We start from the raw sequence: 18525 nt of genomic DNA, 5'->3' as shown, positions 1-18525 counted from the left end.
TGCATTACTGAGCTCGATTTTTGCCGAGCTTATCAGCGTGTCCATTTGCATGCACCAAACATTAAAACCTTTGCTTTGAAGAGCGATTTTAATTCCTTTGACCTTTTAATGCCAGGCGTTTAATCTTGTGATTACGTATTTTCTGAGTATTATTGCAGCCACATAAGATATGAGAGGCCCTAAATGTAGTTAGGGTTACGTAAGGGCCAGCCCTGGCGCTTTGAGCCACCAATTTTAGGTGCCCCCACAAGACCAATAAGAAAAGGGAAGTGGCCCCACTTTAACATGTATTCAGACCTGACTTCAACAATTAGGGCTAAATTTTTCCCCAAATTTCACAAACGGAAATGTAATTTCATCGGGGAAGATAAGTTTTCCAGTACTAATTGAAGTACTAATAGTAGCTTTTCAATCTTTAGAGACTTCAGTTTCCATCTCATCAATCAATTCAATTTAGGGTTTCTTGTTGTGTTTTTTGTTTTTTTACTTAACTCATGAAGGATCACTACGATAAAACGAAAGTTGCGGTTCGGCACTTGCCTCCGGCGCTTAAACAGTCGGAATTAATGGACAAAATCGACGGTAGCTTTGCTGGGCGGTATAACTGGGTTTCCTTTCATCCCGGAAAAACCAGGTTCCTTTACTGTTTCAATTATAATTTTCCTATGAGATTTTAGGGTTTTCCCCTGTTCCGTAATCTGTTTATGACTTTGGTATTGATTGCTACTTGGTAAATTTTGTTTAAGTTGGCAGTAGTATCCCATCAAGGGATTAGTAATGCATGTCTGAGAACCTAACTGAACCTCTCAAATTTAGTGTTACTTGATTACTGAAACACAACTAGTTTAGGGTTTTAGCGACATCAGATTACTAATTTACCACAAAGAATTGCTGGGGTTTGGTTGATTCTTTTCGCCTCGCTTCTTTCTCTCTCTAGATTGTTTTATATTTCAATCATCACAAACGGATTACGATTACATGTGCAATACATGAATCATTTGACTGATATGACTTTTGTTTTAGTGATTTTTTGATGAAATTTACAATCTTTCGCACAGATTTTAGAAGCAAACTTATGTACTTTAAACTATGTATGCAGCCATAAACGCGAGCAGTATTCGCGAGCATACATCGATTTTAAGAAGGCAGATGATGTTTTTGAGTTTGCAGGGTTCTTTAACGGCCACGTTTTTCATTACGAGAAAGGTAGTATATCTCACCATTTATCATTTTCATTTTTACGTAGACCCCTGGCAAGTGAATTACTGTTATTTGTTTGAGAGGTGGTCTAACTAATCTATGGTTATGTCCACTCTAGTGGTATCTATTTCGTATGCTACTTTAGGTGTTGCCATGTCACATGTGGATACAGTGGCCACCAGATAAATTTCTTTGAAGCTATGAAGAAAAAGTCGGGATTAATCCCCGAGTACACCCCGACTACTCCTCAGTCCCCATCTTGCCGACTCGACTAGGAGCCAAAACCCTAGTCCCGTGGAATTCCGAGTAAATCTCCGACTTGGTCCGACTAGGACCGAGACGACTAGTCGGGCCAGTCGGGATTATTTAGCTGAGCCTTTTTTTCTTTTGCTCAAATCGACAAAGGTGGTTTAGGATTTACTCATTCGGCTTTTCACCCTTCCTCTCCCCTCCAAATATCATTATAACCAGATTGAAGTAATTTTGAAGTTTTCTTGCTCTCCAAACAAGATTCCAAGTTTCTCTATCTTCTCAATCTTTTTTTACTACTTCTTTTTAGAACCCATATTGTATTCTTTTTCTCTATAAACTCAAATAAATGTTAGTTGTTAGTGTTTTATACTTCATTAATGTTGTAGAACTTGTTGATAAGTGTATGTGTGCTTCTTAGGGATGAATTTTTAGTGTTTATGCCTCATTAAGACCAAATACTTATATTTATACCTATATATAATTATATATTTATATTCCACGACTAGTCCCGTGTAAATACGACTAGTAGCGACTATGCCTAGTCCCATGTCCGCCGACTAGTCCCCCTTGCCGACTTTTCCAACATAGCTTTGAAGCATTCAGAATTACTGTTTCTGAGTTTTTTAATGTGAAAAGTAGCAGGTTTATGCGAACATACAATTATTCATATCAATTAGTGTTACCTGGAATGAATCCTTCCTAGACACTAATCCAATTGGATACAGTACTACTAGATAAAGTTGGGACATGCTGTTGGTTTATGATCATGGGATCTTTTCTATCAAATATGCTGTTGCACGAAATGTACTTATAAGTAATTGCATGTAGATCATGGTTCACTTGATCCAAATAACTCATTTTGGTTGGTCGAGAGGCAAAGAATGGGCTTCGTTCCTGACTCATAAGCTGCATGACCATCATTCTCCTCTTGCAAGAACTATTGTAGTAGTAGGATCGTAGAAGTTATAGAAGGTGAGAATGAAAATAAGTTGTAGGATTGTTATCGTTATCGCTATAGAACGGATATGCCATGTTGAATTATCTTTGAAGTTTAAAATTTTGTTTATCCCCTCATAAGTGAGGAGGAACTGAAGGAGCATATTTTCATACAATATCATCATAAGCCTACAGTTCATTACATACTCTGCTTATAAACCATATCCCTGTTATAATTCTCAAATAGTAATAGTAATTACAGTTATTATATTGCATTAACATCGTTAGTTATTTAACCATATCATTCTTGTTATCTTGTTATTATCATACTGTTGTAGGGTACCATTAAAAAATATTTTCTTCAGGTACCCAATACAAAGCGCTTGTTGAATATGCCCCTTCACAAAGGGTTCCGAAGCAGTGGTCTAAAAAAGATGGCCGTGAAGGGACCATATTCAAAGGTATATTATTGATCATTCATACGTGTAACTCTTTGAGAATCATTCTTTTATCAATATTCTGTCCACACTTCCTCGTATATGATTTAATTTTACTAACGATATTTTTGATAAATGCGCAGATCCTGAATATTCGGAGTTCCTTGATATTCTGGCAAAACCTGTCGAGAACCTTCCTAGTGCTGAGGTACAACTGGAAAGAAGAGAAGCCGAGCGAGCTGGTTAGTTTCAAGTTTCTATACTCTTTGTGATCTTTATGCTGCTTATGCAAAGGTCTATTAGCATAATCACACACAAATAGTTATTCATTTTCATATCGTCCTCCAGGTGCTGCAAAGGAGCCTGCCATTGTTACGCCCCTAATGGAGTTTATACGTCAGAACAGAGCTGCGAGAAGTGGATCTCAGGTGCGTGGATGTAGAAAGACTTGTTGCCTTCATACTAAGATAGTGCATGGATGTAGATAGATTTGTTATTCCTTTATGCTATAAGATAGGTAGTCAAATCGTAGTAACAAACCATGTTCTTTGGCTGTATTCGAGTATTATTTCAACAATTACTTAAACTTATTCATTCGGAGCATATATTTACCTTAACAACTAGTTATAGCTGATGAAGTTGAAGTTCTCTATATGATATCTATGCAGTTTTCGGATGTCTAATTAAGCAGAATTAGAGCCTTTGGTACTATTATTCAGAAAAGTTCCTAAGACGAAACAGTTTTATAACTAAAATAGGCTACTATATATATATGCCCCTTAATGAATTGAATGGTCCGTTGACTTTCCTTTGATTCCAGTAGCCTGAAGGCCGTGAAAAGATCTCATGAGATCCGTCCACTATTGCTACAAAAAAGCCCTCCCCTTGTCCTTCATTAGAATGAAATCCTCAAGTCTTTGAATTGTTCATCATTTTTTGGCGGATGCGAAAGCTTTATATTGTTTATAATGTACGCGAAGTTTGTATTGACAAAATCTTATCATTGATGACAGAGGCCCTTATCCAGTGGTAAGATTAGCCGAAGAACTGTTGGAGCTTCACCTAGTAATTCAAGACCATCTTCCAGCAAACGGGGTTCTGAGAAAAAAAAATCATCATCCTCTATGGTATGTATATATATATATATATTTCACCTTAAAGGTCAACTTTTTGAATGAGTGTTTATTTATAGAAGATGAGTTGTGCTTGTTGTTGATTTGCTTGGCTTGGATATATAGATGCTCCTCTTCATATTCAAAACTTGCAAACATGAGATGCCTTGCACATTAGTTTAGGTTACTTTTCTTTTGCTTTTTGGTAGTTAAAGAGTCCATCCATCAAGTCCTTAAAATGGGCATTTTGTGTAGCAGTGAGATGTCATGATAGCAATATTAGAGTAAGAGAAAAAGTATATCTACTACGCGTGTTGTCCGTATCTTTGACTATTTTGGTTAATCTGTTGTACTTGTGTACTATTTAATATGTAATTGAGCCTAGCTAAAAAGCCATGTAGGGATGGCTTTGTTGATGAATATGGGCGTACACATAATTTAATAGTAATACCAATTAAACCTTGAGATAATTTGAAATCATTATAAAGATATTGACTTTTCAGAGATTGAATTTAGAGGAGACAAAATAAATAAATAAATATAGTAAATCATTGAGGAAACTGAAGAAAAGCAGAAAATGGATAGCACGTTTGAAACTTGGTGTTTTTAATATCACCAAAAAATTAGAAAAAGGAGCAAGTTATTTTCTCGATGATGGGGATTTGACCCCTGGAGCTTTCAGTACGAGTTATACCAGCCAGCTGCAGCAAGTAAGATAATAATACCCCAAACGTAATTTTCTACAAGTCAGTAGCAGCTGTGCCAAATCATTGTTAACTCCTCGGCTAATGTTTTTGTTGTATTATCAGTCATTTCCATATTGCTCAGGACCTTTAAATTTTTGTCAATGTTCTCCTCGGTTTTCCACTGATGTTTATGTTTTCAAGTGCTTCATTTGAACTTCCTCAACTTTTTGTTGTTTATGCTCATTTTTCCTATTTGATGAACAGTACGTTTTAAGAGACAGTGTAAAAAATGTGAGTGGCAAGGAAAAATCTACTTATGCCCTGGCGCAAAGGCGAGAGAGTCATCAGCTTTCAGACAAGTCAATTAGTGGTGCTGCTGCAAGTGGAACTAAACAAGCAGAAGATGGAATTGGTAAGTCTGCGACTAGACCCAATTCAATAATAACTGTGCTACATGTTGGATTTTGTAACCCTTCTCTTATGACCCATATGCGAACCTCTGCAGATTTTTTTTCTCTTTGCTATGGCTCCTTTATTCTGTATTGAGGTAGCCTTACCATCAATAAGGAATAAAGTGCTGAATAATTTTCTTCGCATCGCATAGAAGCACTTCGTGATGTGGTTAATACAATTGCTCAAATTGCAACCGAGACGGTTTGTTCACATCATATATTAAAGTACATATGTAGGTCCTGTTGACATCTTCTTCTATGTAAATCAAGATACATGGTCGTATTAGCGAACTAGCAATTGAGAGTTGGGATAGGATGTTATGGTCAATGGATGGAAAGTAGGAATAACCAATTCAGCCTAAAGGTGCTTGTAGTAGGTTGTCTTGGATCCTGAGTTACGGAGAAGCTATGAATTTGATTTCATGGGCTCAGTATTTAATTAATAGTTCTCTTCTTTTCTGATCGTGTTCTTTAACATGAAGGGGGTTTATCATTCTTGACTTTGTCAAGATGATAAAATAGTTTTTTCTGTTGCATTTGCTTATGTGGTGAAGGCTGGATTATTGTTGGTTCCTGAAACATGATCTATTGTTCCAAAAAAGCCAGTCATTTCCATGATTTTGGTTGGTGCTGTCGGGATGTAGCTTCTTCTAGGGCAGAGATGTGCACGTATTCGATGTGTATGATGAATTGGTGATTTTTTTTTTCTTTTTTCAATGTACATGTATTTGGTTCGGTCTTTTCTTACTTTCTGGTCTTGCGTTCGTGAAGTCATACGTTGTAGAAAGTTTTCACTTGAAATGAATGATTTATAGCGTATCAATTTTTCGATTTGATTTTTTGCATGCAAGTACTGATGGAGCTATTACAGGAGCTTCTAGGGGGGCTGTTCCTATTAAGAAGAAAGTACCGCTTTTGAAAGGGAAGGAGCGAGAAATTTCTCATGTAAGGTTTTCAGTCTTTTGTCAGTTTAGTTTATTAGTTGCCAGATTCTGTTTCTATTTTCACTTATTATCTTATATAACTTTTCGATCATTTTTCAATTTAATTTAGTAACCGGCGGAGGCTCATATTTTGTTTTTATTTTCATTTATATGGTATTACTTTAGGTTGTTCACATTCAAAATTTTCCAAGCTAGGTGCTAATTTCAGAATTGCTTATTTCATGCTCGGTTAAACAGACTTCTGGGGGTATTTCACAACAACTGGGAGCACCTCTTCCAGTCAAAAAATTGCCAGGTGCATCGAATTTGAAACAGACCCATCGACGTGAGGCAAGTGGAAGGATTATCAGAAGCATACTTTCGAACAAGGACGTAGAGTCTGGACAGAAAATCCAGTTTCTGATAGCAGAGAAGAACAAACAACCACTTCGACCTGCCACCACGCCTTCATCTTTAGAGGGTTCTGTTTCCAGCGCTTCAGAAGCTACGAATAATTCACATATTGACCTCAAAAGGGCTATAAATGATAAGGCTATTGGGAATGATCTCCACACTTTTGCTCCTACGAACGATAACCAGGAACAGCCCACTAGAAATAAGGATAGACCCGATTGTGGTATTTGGACCCTTCGTCGTTCAGATGAATCTTCTTTTCTAGCAAAACAGTTACTGTCAGAATCCGTGGAAGGAACGATTATTGCTAACCATGCACTTGTCCATGGGGTAAGTAAACCTGGCGATGTAGTGGAGAACGAATTTAATAATAAATCATCTCAGCCCAGCGGCAAACCTCGAAACCTGGATTCAGCAGTTCACAGTTCTCGATTTGGACGTGGAGTTAATTCACCTTTATATGGCTTTCCAACAAGTAATGCAGAAATGAAAGTTGACATGCTTAGTACGAGCAGAAGCAGAGAAGTTAAAACCCCGGGGGACGGACGGAGCAATTACTTACCTATAGAAAATGGTTATTTTTTACCTGAAGTTAATTATTGGTAGTCTATTTTGAACTAGCATTATTTTATGATTTTTAGTTTGTAACTCTCTTTTTATGCATTTCTTCAGGTTCACATAGACATGGTGGTCGCCGTGGACAAGGAGTGAAGGATCTGGATGTCTCTATTGGAGCAAGTGATGGAAAGCTATCCAAAAGAGGAAGTGCATCTAGCTATGGTTCTCCCCATGAGGTATAGTACCTACTTACTAGACATGTACTACTACCACTTTCTATGCCAATTATTTTGTTTTATTTGATTAGTCTAATGAGATCCATTATGCATCTACAGAAGCAAGTGTGGGTCCAGAAGTCGGGTTCGGGTTCTTAGTGATATCTTAAACTGGTATGATGTATGCCTATCTTATGATTAAATTTGCACGTACTGTTTCCATCCATTTATCCAAGGATACTTCTATTTATCTAGAATGAAAGCTTAAATTTGCACGTACTCTTTGGACGTATGACTATCTGGTGAATACAGGATTTATACCACCCTGCTAGCTGACCTCGGACTATTGTTTCTGTTTTCAGCTTTTGACATAAAGATGGGACTTGATTTAGATCTCGAGCATCCTCTCTTTTACCATTTTCTGTGAATCACTGGGTCATTTCTCATGTTGGGGTGATCTTTCGCCGTGTCTGCCACTCTTCATGATTCAGATATGAGGGCTAGATTCAATCAATGGTGCTACAAAAGCTTATACCCATTGTCACATGATGCAAAGGTGAAACCTAATTTTGATTAATCTGAATAATTTAGAGCATGAGACATGTTGGTGGATTGCCCCAGTGAGAAAGATGAAGATGATGACGATAAGAAAGGGAGAAACGTAGATATGACTATACATATAACATGGCAAAGTTTTCTTAGGAGTCGGTCTAATAACTAGACACTTGGTGGAGGAGCTATAAGTTGCTGGCTGGAGTGATTGTTATAATACAGAGAGAAGAGCTCGACAATAGATCGAGGACTAGCTCAACTGGGAAGGGAAAAGCAAATTTCTTGGTTGATTTTTAGCGTCACATCTACTTTTGTCGTAAACTCTGAGTATATAACCTTTTACCACAGGTGTGGAAGTGATGTTATTTTAGTTTCATTACACCGACCGTCTTATAGTAGAAACATGTGATCTGTAGCAGAAGACAGAATAAGATGTTTGATATTTGTAATGATATGACAGTTAGATATGGTATTTGAGACTTGGTGTTCCTATTTGTCATTCTCTTCTGGCAACAGATGGGATACCTGAACCCCCTTCAATAAAACACAAATTATTGATTTTCCTGTAAGTATTATTGTTGTTATTAGAATGTCCAATGTTCAAACAAGAACTAGCACAACAGTCCATAATAGGGTGGTTAGGTTAGTTTGAATATAGTGTTTGGACTTTCAATAATCTGTTTTATAACATGGAAAAAAGTGAAAAATTAGACAACTAGATAATCTCAAGGTTATTTATTCTCTCAATTGAATATGTACAAGATGTCTCTAATTTTTTTTTTTTTTTTGAGAAATCGATTAGGATCTACTTTAGTCGTTAGAAGGCATTGATATATTATCAAGACGTGATAAACACGATAGCCACATGAAGCTTGACAAATTTGTTACTGTTTATACCTTTAATGATTCAAATTCAATAACCATGGATTTCACTTTCTATGGGAATCAAGCTAGGAACCTCTTTGAGTTCTCTAAATCTTAATTTAGTAAGAAAAGACCATAATCATGTTAGCAACGGGGTCCCAACTACGTGGGAAACGTAATTGCGGAAAGAAGAAAATCTTCTCAAAGTACAAATTTTTCAAAGAAAATGGTAGATTTTATCAAATTTTCTTGGACGACAAACTATCATTTTGTTCTTTCGTCTCTGGCCACCACCAGAAGCCCCACCATCACCCGGGTTCTTCCTTCTCTCATCCCTTCCTTCCTCCTCCCACCACTCCTTTATCTTTCCTATCTCATATTTCCTCTTTGTCTCTCTCCTCCATCTCCCGATGAAAGTCCCCTGCTGAAATGCTAATATGGTAAACCAGATCAGTTCAGTTGGAAGGTTTGGGGAAGAAATGGCAGTGAAAGCCTGAGAGATTTGGGGAAGCCAAAAGTAGTTAAAAAATTTCACCCAAAATTTTGTCACCGAGAGCGCTTTTTTATTTCTCCAAAGCGGTGACGCCAAATCTTGTTTTATGCTTGATTCAAACAAATCTAAAACCAGTCATAATCGGCTATTGGGATGAGTCAGTTGCCCAAGTAAGATAAAACCAAACATTCTAAATTTAACTCAAATCAACTGGTACTCCAAATCAAATTTATCTAAAATTGAAAGGAGACAGACAGCAGAATATATATCAAGAAATCCTGAAAACAAGACCTATTTCAAGTCATTCATTTATGGATCCTAGAAAACCTGTTATATCTCTATTAAGAGAATAAGATTAATCTAACGTTCCCTACTACTGACTAGCATCTTATTTCTGTTTCAAGAATTTTTAAAAAAAAAACTTTTTTTTTTCTGTTCGAGTAGCTTCGCATTGATCAGAGAGAGACCTTAATAGAAATTCTTTACCATACTCTTTTGTACAAGGATGGCTATATATAATGTGACCATACATCTTCTATTGTTCTCTCTTTTTCTTCTTTCTTCTCAAATTCGACCTTGAAGATATGCAGATTTCAACTACGGAATTTGAGCGATCTCGACTAGAATCTTGTGTAGTGACTGTGGCTTTGAAAAGAATGGGCAATGATCACTTCCTTTGATCTTGTAAACTTCCTCGGGAGGATTTTCTCTCACAAGTTTTTCTTGAACATCAGCTGAGAGTGCATTGTCTTCAAGTGTTTGAATAAAGAATCGTCTTCCTGTGCCATAGTTCTTGGGTGTAAGCGATAGTTTCTCCATGATAGGCCCCAGAGGGATGGGTCTCATTGATACTGTGGCTAAAGCAACATCCTGAAATACACAAGACTGATTCAAATTCACTGAACAGATAGAACAAAACAGAATATCAAAAATTATCACGTTAGTTGGTCGAGGCAAAAACAGAAAAAGGTTACCACATAAAATGACTAGTGATGTCATGCTTGAATTTCTTAATGTTTTGCGTAAGTGGGATCTTGTGGTCAAATCGAAGCGAATATCTTAGGATTGAAAACACTAACAATGATAAATTATAGTGCAAAAATTCTTGAAGATTAGCAAATGATTTTGTTTTCTTTGATATGTATATCGAAAACAAGTAAAGGCAAAAGTCTACCAATATAGTTCAAGCTCCATACCTTAGAAGGAGTCTGGTTGAAGTATAGGCCCTTCATTTGCTGTTTCTCAAACATAAGACTAGTAGGAGGCTTATCTTTACCATTACCATGTACCAGTGATTGGGATTCCTTCAAAAAAATCTCAGCAGATCCTAGCTGCAGAAGTCAATTGACATATGACAGGTTACAAGCTGAAGTAGAACTAAGGCAGAAGATGGTAATTCATAATCGTAAACTTGTACCCAGACAAAGTGACTCGAGTGTGATATTAAGATATTCTCTTATATTTTCGTAAGGTTTTTTAGGGATTGACCAGTTCTATAGCTAAACATTATTAACATATTTGTATGACTTCTTTTTTGGGAACGTTGATTCGAACACTGGTTTTGCCAGTGAAGAGACATACATGTTATCATTCAACCAAAGTGAAGTTCAGAAATTTGTATGACTTGTTATCAATGCGGTTGACTCCAACTAAAAGTAACTATCGAGGAAGTTTATTGACATGTATATGTCCTATATATAGACTCAAAACTACAATATGAAAACCTAGGTTGTGCGTCGATGTCCAGAAAAAATTTCAACCAAGTTTCCTCTCTCAATTTAACCTAACTGACCAAACTTTCATGACATTTTGCTCCTCTTCACATAAAAAGCAAGATTCGGCATCTATACTTACGGATTTTATGCCCAACCCTCATTTCAAGGGAGTGACTTCGACGAGTTTCTTGTACTAACTCAACAAAGTAAACTCAGAACATTTGACTTGCCAAAATTGGAAGTCATTCTGGCATGCCCAAATATTACCATATATGAATGGCTCGTAATAAAACTAGTAACGTATTTGGCTAAACGATAAAATACACTACCCACCTGTTCAGCGAACACGTCAAAAGGCCTTTGTCCATCGGATACCATTGTCGCACATAGAAAAATCGCTTTCGAAATCTTTTTTGGGTAATGTTCCAAGGCATATGAGATACTTGCCCCTCCACAACTGTGACCAACCAAAATCACCTGTATTATAACCACCAAAACCACGAGAACATCTTAATATTATTTATTTTTTCTGAATAATCAAATCAGAAGTGCTCAGGAAGATCGTTGAAGTTCGAAAATTCTTCAATATGTTGTTACCTTTTCTTCCTCAGGTAAATCATCTAGATAATTGATCAAGGGCTTTGAATATTCTGCTAATGTTGCTACTTTATTTGTATCTGTTTGATCAATTCCCGATCCCACAAGATCTATGGCGGTAGGAACAAGACCCACTTCTTCCAAAAGAGCAATAGTTTTGTACCAACACCAAGCTCCAAATCCTTCTCCATGAACGAGAACAAACTTCTTCGTTTTGATAGTCTCAAGATCTATGACCTACAAAATTCCGAAAAGATTATCTCTTTATTTCTATTGAAAGATAGCGAAAAAATAAAATAACTTACGCGCTTGTGAAAAAGTACCAACTACTCTACGAATTTCATAAAAGTGAAACTAAGGAGAAAATCAATAATTATGACTAGATAGAGTTATAACCAGTAAAGGGAACTATACGCCTTTGCCAACCCAGAATCTTATGGCTTTTCTCCTATGAGAGTAAGTCATCGTAGGTTCATTACTATATAACTTTATACTCTACACCTAAATAGAGAAAAAACCGCGCAGCGAAAATGCACGCTCGGTTGCTTAACCATGGGTTCTTTCCAGATGAGAACTCTACCCTAAAATCTCATTGTTCAAGCCCGTATCTCTTTCGACTCTTCAAACTCAAATATTACAAACTGTTCACTGAAGATTCGGCTGCGATAAGACTGCGATAAGGATGCAATTGTCTTGGTTCATTTTCTTTTTTGTGAAATCTTGGACTTGTTCCAGTCTATTTGGCTCACCTATTGCTTTACCCACAACTACCTCTTCAGATTATTATATGAACCAACGTGAATTTGTCAACCCAATAAGCAAAATCAGAAATTTCCACTCATAAGTTATCTAAGCAGATCTAATGAGTCACCGGTATAATTGCTATAAACCTAAATTATGAGAAATGCCAAAAAAGGCAAGTCTAGCACAAAACTTCACAAGAAATTTTTCAATGTCTCATGGTGATATAAGGCAACCCCATCAATCTAGTTCTTACTTAGCACCTCTAAATTGGATTTCATTATATATCAAACTGAAACTAAACATTCAAACCACTAAGAAGCAAACTCTGAATCAAAGGGTATTTTTAATATAAAAAAAATTCTCAAAGAGAAAAAAAGAAAAGAGGGATTTGATTTGAAATGAATTAACCTGTTGTTTTTCATTAGGGAAATTATCAGCAAGATTATGCCTTCGAGAACTAGTGGATCCAATACGTCTAGACATTGATCCTTCAAATCTTTGAGAAAGTTGATGTTGTTGAATAGCCATAGAAAGTGCTCTTCTATGAATTAATTCTTCTTCTGCTGCCATTTTTCTCTGTGAAGATCTACCAACAGCACTTTTACTCCTACTCTTATGTCTAATATCTTTCATATCCTTCTTAGACATACAAAAAAATCCATTACCCATTATAGAAAAACCTAGATTGATGAATACCCACAACTTCTTTTGATGAAATTAGTCTAAAAACAAAATCAAAACGTTTCCCCACAACCCACACAAAGACAATTTTTGGGTTTCCTTCCTCTGTGTTTAGTTGAAGAAGATGAGATAATCACAAAAAAATGGAGTTGAGGAATAAAATCTCAACAATAAATTGAAAGCTCATTACAGCAATGGAGCTGTAGATGTATTTGGTAATTGGTAGTAGTTGGTATTTGTCTCTCTCTCTCTTCTCAATCAGTAAGTACTAAATGGAGTGAGTGATTTTAGTGCAGAAAGTATTATCTGGACTGCCACTCCAGAAATGAATAAGATTTGTTTATTTATCTTCCACCGTCTTTCTAGTTCACAACCATTGACTTTCTTCTTGGGATTTGATTTTATTTACCAGTTAGTTTTAAATTCCTTTTCTACTTCTTCTTCTAGAAATACCTGATCAGAATTCCAATCTTCTGTACTAAAAAATAGTACATCCCAAATTTCATTTGTGTTCTAGAAAATAACATTTTTTTTTTTGTTGAAATTCTAGAAAATAACATGATCTAGAATGAAAAAAAAGAGGAAATAGTTAAAGAAAATCGGGTGTTACGAAACTTTTTCAGTATTCAAAGGTGGCCTTTATATGGGCAATTATTTTACGTGGACAACTTAAAAATGTACAAGTTTTTAAGATAACCTCACTCTATGATTTTTCTTTCATGTCCTCTAAGAATGTGAAGTTTTATTTTAAACCATCCCTCTTTTCTTCCATTTTTTTTTTTTTTTTTTTTTGTTAAAACCCTCTTTCCTTCCATAAACCTTAAGGTTTACTACTTTTTCTTCATCACACATAAATTTGTAGAGAGAGAAAGTTTGGAGATCATTATTGATCATCGCACCAAGAATATTCAAGTTTTATTTTAAGCCCTCCATTTTTTCTTCCATAAACCCAAGAAATCATTAGCAAAAATCGAATATCAGAAGTCACAAGAGTACTTGACACAAAATATGGCAGTCGAGACCAAATTGCCAGATTTCGTGGCAAAAATAAAATGTTTATAACAGTAAAAAGTAATACGACAGTAGAAAAACCAGAGAAATTTAGTGAAAATTCTCAATAATTTTTTTTGTTTGATAAAAATGATTATTAACTTTTCAGTAGTCTGTCTACAAGAGTGTTGCAACTGGTTTGCAAAAATATTAACAAAATACTAATACTAAATTCTAAACAAATAAATATAACTTGTCTTTTAAACTTTAAAAAAGTTTAGAATTTGACCTTCGATCCAATTCTTCAAGAAGTTGTCAATATACTTGACTTGTCGATCCAATTCTTCAAATAATTGTCAATATACTTGAGGTTGAGGTGACTAAGCAAAGAAGAAAAACATATCTCCTCACTTGTTAATATAAAACTTGTTATATTTTCATTACATTAGTATTTTTAGTTATTAGGGCATTGCCCGTGCTTGTAGACACGGAGTTTTCTATAATCATGTTAAGTCTAGTGGTGGAAAAAAGATTTGGAAGACCGCTATCTCATCCGCTCGACCGGGACAAAAAGTATCTATAGGCACCCGATGGTCATTGTCTTGTTTGTATAGAGAAGAGAAAAGATAGAGAACGAGAGAGAGAGAGAATAGTGTGAGATTTTATAGGGAGTGGGTAGTTATTTTGACTTTTACACCTTCATCTTCTAAAGACTCTTTGAGAAAGAAAGATCGTGATTTACAAAAAAATTAGACGGCTAAGATTTATAATGAAGTTATGACATAGCACCAAAACTTATGTCATTTGTCATATAGATTAGTATTTCACAAACGAACTATGAAAAGAAATTTTTAGTACCGGGCCACACATGTAATGTGCATGTATTCAAAAGTCAAAGATAAGGAACAAATGGAAATTTCAATTTATAGTGATTTATTAGGTGGATTTTTGGGACATAAAGAAAAATCTCTACGGAATAAAAACTTAGTCAATTAAGATTGACTTATGGGACATACTTATTATTGGTCCAAAATTAAATTTGTTTGTATTTTAGCCCTTAATTTTAGTCTTCATCTCCCCCACAAATTTCGACCACCACTACCATAATTTCCTGCCACTGCCGCTACCACCATTTTATTCTTTTTCTCCTCCTCCCTCTGTCTCTCTCTCTCTCTCTTCCACTCCCTCTCTTTCTCTCTCTCTCTCTCTCTTTTCCTCTCTCTCTCTTCCTCTCTCTCTCTCTCTCTTTCTCTCTCTCTAAAAACCTCTACAGATTTGAGATACATCAAAATGAATAAAGTCCACAACTAATCACCTCATGCTACAAAGTGAAGAAGAATTGAATGAACAAGCTAAAAAGGATTCTAGGGTTTGTGTGGATAGTCTATACTAGTATATTTTTAGTACTGGTACTTACTGGGACGAACTCAAGACGGGAAGTTCAGACTTGAAAACAGTTTCAAGAACAGAGTCGGATCAATCTTCTTAACACAACAACTTACATCCAGTCTTCTGAATCGAAGGAGCCCTAATTTTGGTTCTTTCTTAGATCGTTACAAAATCAGCCTTGTAGAAGAAGAAGTGATGACCGAAGTGTGAATGTTGAAGTTAGATGTTGAAGAAGAGATTGCGGAGATAAATGGCATTGAAATTCAAATAAAACTTGTTATTGGAATTGAGATTGCGGAGAGGAAGGTGTTATTAATAGTCTAAAGAGAGAAAGTAACAATTTTCAAAAAACAAAGCAACAGTGGGAGAGAGAAAAGAAGCATCGGAGAGCGAGATAGAGAAAGACCGATAGAAGGAATTAACAGGAGAGAGAAAGATAAGATAGAAGACTGAGCAAGTGATAGAAGAAGAGGAGGTGAAGATTTAGGGGCAAACTTCAATCAAACGAATTTTCGAACTACAAATTAAGTATACCCTAGGTCAATCTTAATTGACTAAGTCTTTATTCTCTTGAGATTTTTCTTTGTGCCCTAAAGCGACCATTTATCAAATGACCTTTATTCTTGTGAATTAGGTTGTAGTGGAAGTCTTTTACTCGGGTATAGTCGTAGGGCTAACCAACCCCAAGCCAATCTTATTTACACTTAGAGGGTTGTACATTTAACACGCTCCATTGTCGGGGATTGGGGAATAAGAGAAATTCTCCGGGGAATAAAGATTTTGGTCAATAAATATTGACTCAGGGGCGTTTTTTTAGTCCAAAAATTGACTTGATCAAACATTTCCCCCTAATATTTATCTTATTTCTCCCTATCTCTTCTTTTTTTTTTCTCTCTCTCTCCCACTGTCTCGCACCATCTCTCTCTTGTTCTCCTATTATTTCCCTCTTCTTCTCTTAGTTTCTTTCTCGATTCCTCATTGTCTATCTCTCACTATCTATGTCTCTCAATCCCCCAATGTTTCTCTCTCAATCTCTTACTGTTTCTCAATCGATCTCTCATTCTTTCTCTCGCTCTGACAGACACCACTTCGACAAAGGGAAGTGTTCCCTTCGTCGGAACTTGGCATCAAAGAGGTTTTTTTGTGAAACCCCTCCTCGAGGATTTCGTGGCAACGAAACGTTTCGTGGCTACAAAACGTTTCTTGGTCACAAAACGTTTCGTGACCATTACCATTTTGTGGCAACAAAACGTTGCGTGGACACGAACTCTATGATTTCCACAGAGAGATCTATACAGACTAAGAGAGAGAGACTGCGAGAAAGATATAGATAGTGAGAGAGATATGTCTACAACGAGAGAAATAATGAGAGTGATCTACAACGGGAGATAGAGAGAGAGAGAGGGAGAGAGATAAATAGAGAGAGAGAGAGAACAAACGCAACAAGAGAGAGAGGAGGGGGAGACATAGGGTAACAGTGAGATAGAGAGGAGGAGATAGGAAAGAGAAGAGGTAGCAATGGTGGTCGGCATGGTGGTGGGCGGAATGGTGGTGGTGGGAAGTTGTTGTGGTGAAGGTGATAAAGAGGATGAAGATTAGGAGGCATTGTTTGATCAAGTGACTTTTTAGACTAAAATAAAATATTTCCTCGAAATATACAAAAAAGAACATAAATTCTGTAGAGAATTAATTTCTCGGAGATTATTCTTTATTCTCCAAAGCTGCGGCCCAATTTTTGTACATACAACTCTCATTCGAGGATTGGGGGGGGGGGGGGGGGGGGGGGGGAAGATATAAGATATCTCCTCCAGTTGTAAGTGATGAGAAAAGTTATAACTTTTTTTTTGTGTTAAGAAAAAAGTTATAACTTAACCAAGAGATGAGGTAAAATTCGTCCACCTACTTTTTTTTTTTTTTTTTTTTTTGTTGAAAGCGTCCACCTACTTAAATTGGATATAAATATCTTTTATGTTAGAAATGAAGTCTTGTGAGTCTGACTAATAGAATCGAATTGGATTTAGAATTTTTTGTCTATCAGTACATAATTGTGTGTTTTTTTTTTTTTTTGTTGAACAATTGTGTGTTTTTTGTTATCAAGAATTTGAATTAAAATTGTGTACAATTTTATTAGCTTAAGATGAGTGTTTGTATGCTTTCGAACATTTGTAAATTAGATCTTATTCAAATCTATTTTTTTATTAAACATACAAAAATTTGTATACATATTTAAATTTTTATTTAAATTTCTCGAGACATTATTTTCAGCTAAACCCCGTAAATGATATTGGATGTTTAGTTGAACCGCTAAAAGATTTTAAATCATAGATTATATTCGACTCACCTATCACTTTATTTGTTTGAGTTCATTTATACCTTATATTAAACTTAAAATCAGGCATTGGTCTGATGGCGTTTTTAAAATGAACATAAAATAATGTTATTTATTTTATTTTTTTGATGAAAGATAGAACAATCTTATTGATACACTATTAAGATGCCTATGGACTAAAAGCTAACTTAACTAGAATTAGCTACACTTATTAGAAACCAACAACTCTTGATCTACCCTTGTTTAATAAAAATCAAGTTTGTCAAGAAATCAAGTTTGGTTTCTAACAAATTATATTTAAAATAAACACTTTTATTGTTGAAAAATTCGGAAATTTTTTATTAAACAAGGGGTTTGAATTTTGAATAGCGGATGCTATAATTCAATTCTCGCTTGCTAAAAGTTGAAATTTTAATAGGTGATATTATATTCAAACAAAAGGTGTACAGTAAATAAAAAAAGTTGACATGCTATATGTCCTATATATAATAACTTTGGCTAAAAAGATTGAGCAAAATTTGCATGATTATTGCATGAAAATGTGAAAAGCTATAATCATTTTGCCCCACAAGATATAAAAAAAACAAGAAAGTGAAGGAAAAGACATAAAGAAGATTAACTTTAGTTAGGGGTTTAATTCTTTACTAAAAGATATATCCAAAAGAATTTTAAATTTAATATATTTAATTAAGAAGCAAGTTTTGTTCTTAAGTGATAATTGAATTAAGAGTTAATTCCTATATGGCCCCCTACTTTGTGACCAGCTTCCTTTATAGCCCCCAAATTTCTGTAAATTCAAATATGGCCCCCTATTTTCATGGAAATGTCATACCTACCCTTCACATTAATATATTTTCAAAATAAAATTAAAAACAAAAACCTAAATTCCACCTCACTTCCCTCTCCACCACTCATCTCTCTCCACGTCACCTCTCTCCAACTCACCTCTCTCTCTCTCTCCAAGTCAGCACTCAAAATTAAAAAAA

At 35.5% G+C, this 18525-nt stretch overlaps 2 protein-coding genes across 2 annotated transcripts; one reads left to right on the top strand and one right to left on the bottom strand.

Annotated features, from left to right (window-relative positions):
* Window positions 1-152: 152 nt before the first annotated feature.
* Window positions 153-8209, top strand: LOC147532415 (regulator of nonsense transcripts UPF3-like). Its single transcript, XM_086645741.1, has 12 exons — window positions 153-634; window positions 1100-1206; window positions 2754-2849; window positions 2969-3067; window positions 3174-3253; window positions 3839-3952; window positions 4888-5035; window positions 5947-6020; window positions 6257-6986; window positions 7085-7206; window positions 7306-7359; window positions 7548-8209. Exons 1-11 carry the CDS (start codon window positions 495-497, stop codon window positions 7342-7344), a joined length of 1749 nt encoding a protein of 582 aa, XP_086501867.1. The 5' UTR covers window positions 153-494; the 3' UTR covers window positions 7345-7359; window positions 7548-8209.
* A 1099-nt stretch (window positions 8210-9308) lies between these two features.
* LOC147532414 (putative methylesterase 12, chloroplastic) lies at window positions 9309-13416 on the bottom strand. The gene is made up of 5 exons (XM_086648301.1): window positions 12559-13416; window positions 11407-11643; window positions 11143-11286; window positions 10291-10425; window positions 9309-9964 (listed from the first exon to the last, which is right to left on the bottom strand). Exons 1-5 carry the CDS (start codon window positions 12817-12819, stop codon window positions 9692-9694), a joined length of 1050 nt encoding a protein of 349 aa, XP_086504427.1. The 5' UTR covers window positions 12820-13416; the 3' UTR covers window positions 9309-9691.
* Between the last annotated feature and the right edge of the window lie 5109 nt (window positions 13417-18525).

Source organism: Eschscholzia californica, unplaced genomic scaffold (genome assembly GCF_041429995.1).
Source record: "Eschscholzia californica isolate CP2 unplaced genomic scaffold, dmEscCali1.0.p SCAF_6, whole genome shotgun sequence".
Classification (NCBI taxonomy): Eukaryota; Viridiplantae; Streptophyta; class Magnoliopsida; order Ranunculales; family Papaveraceae; genus Eschscholzia; species Eschscholzia californica.
The sequence above is the reverse complement of the archived record's forward strand: the minus strand, read 5'-3'. Positions and strand labels throughout refer to the sequence as shown.

Coding starts and splice junctions, on each gene's coding strand:
- LOC147532415 (XM_086645741.1), top strand. CDS start 495: ATGAAGGATCACTACGATAAAACGAAAGTTGCGGTTCGGCACTTGCCT. Junction 3,953..4,887: donor AAAAATCATCATCCTCTATG/GTATGTATATAT, acceptor TTTGATGAACAG/TACGTTTTAAGAGACAGTGT. Junction 5,036..5,946: donor ACAAGCAGAAGATGGAATTG/GTAAGTCTGCGA, acceptor GAGCTATTACAG/GAGCTTCTAGGGGGGCTGTT.
- LOC147532414 (XM_086648301.1), bottom strand. CDS start 12,819: ATGGGTAATGGATTTTTTTGTATGTCTAAGAAGGATATGAAAGATATT. Junction 11,644..12,558: donor TCCCTAATGAAAAACAACAG/GTTAATTCATTT, acceptor GGAATTTTGTAG/GTCATAGATCTTGAGACTAT. Junction 9,965..10,290: donor TCAACCAGACTCCTTCTAAG/GTATGGAGCTTG, acceptor TGTGTATTTCAG/GATGTTGCTTTAGCCACAGT.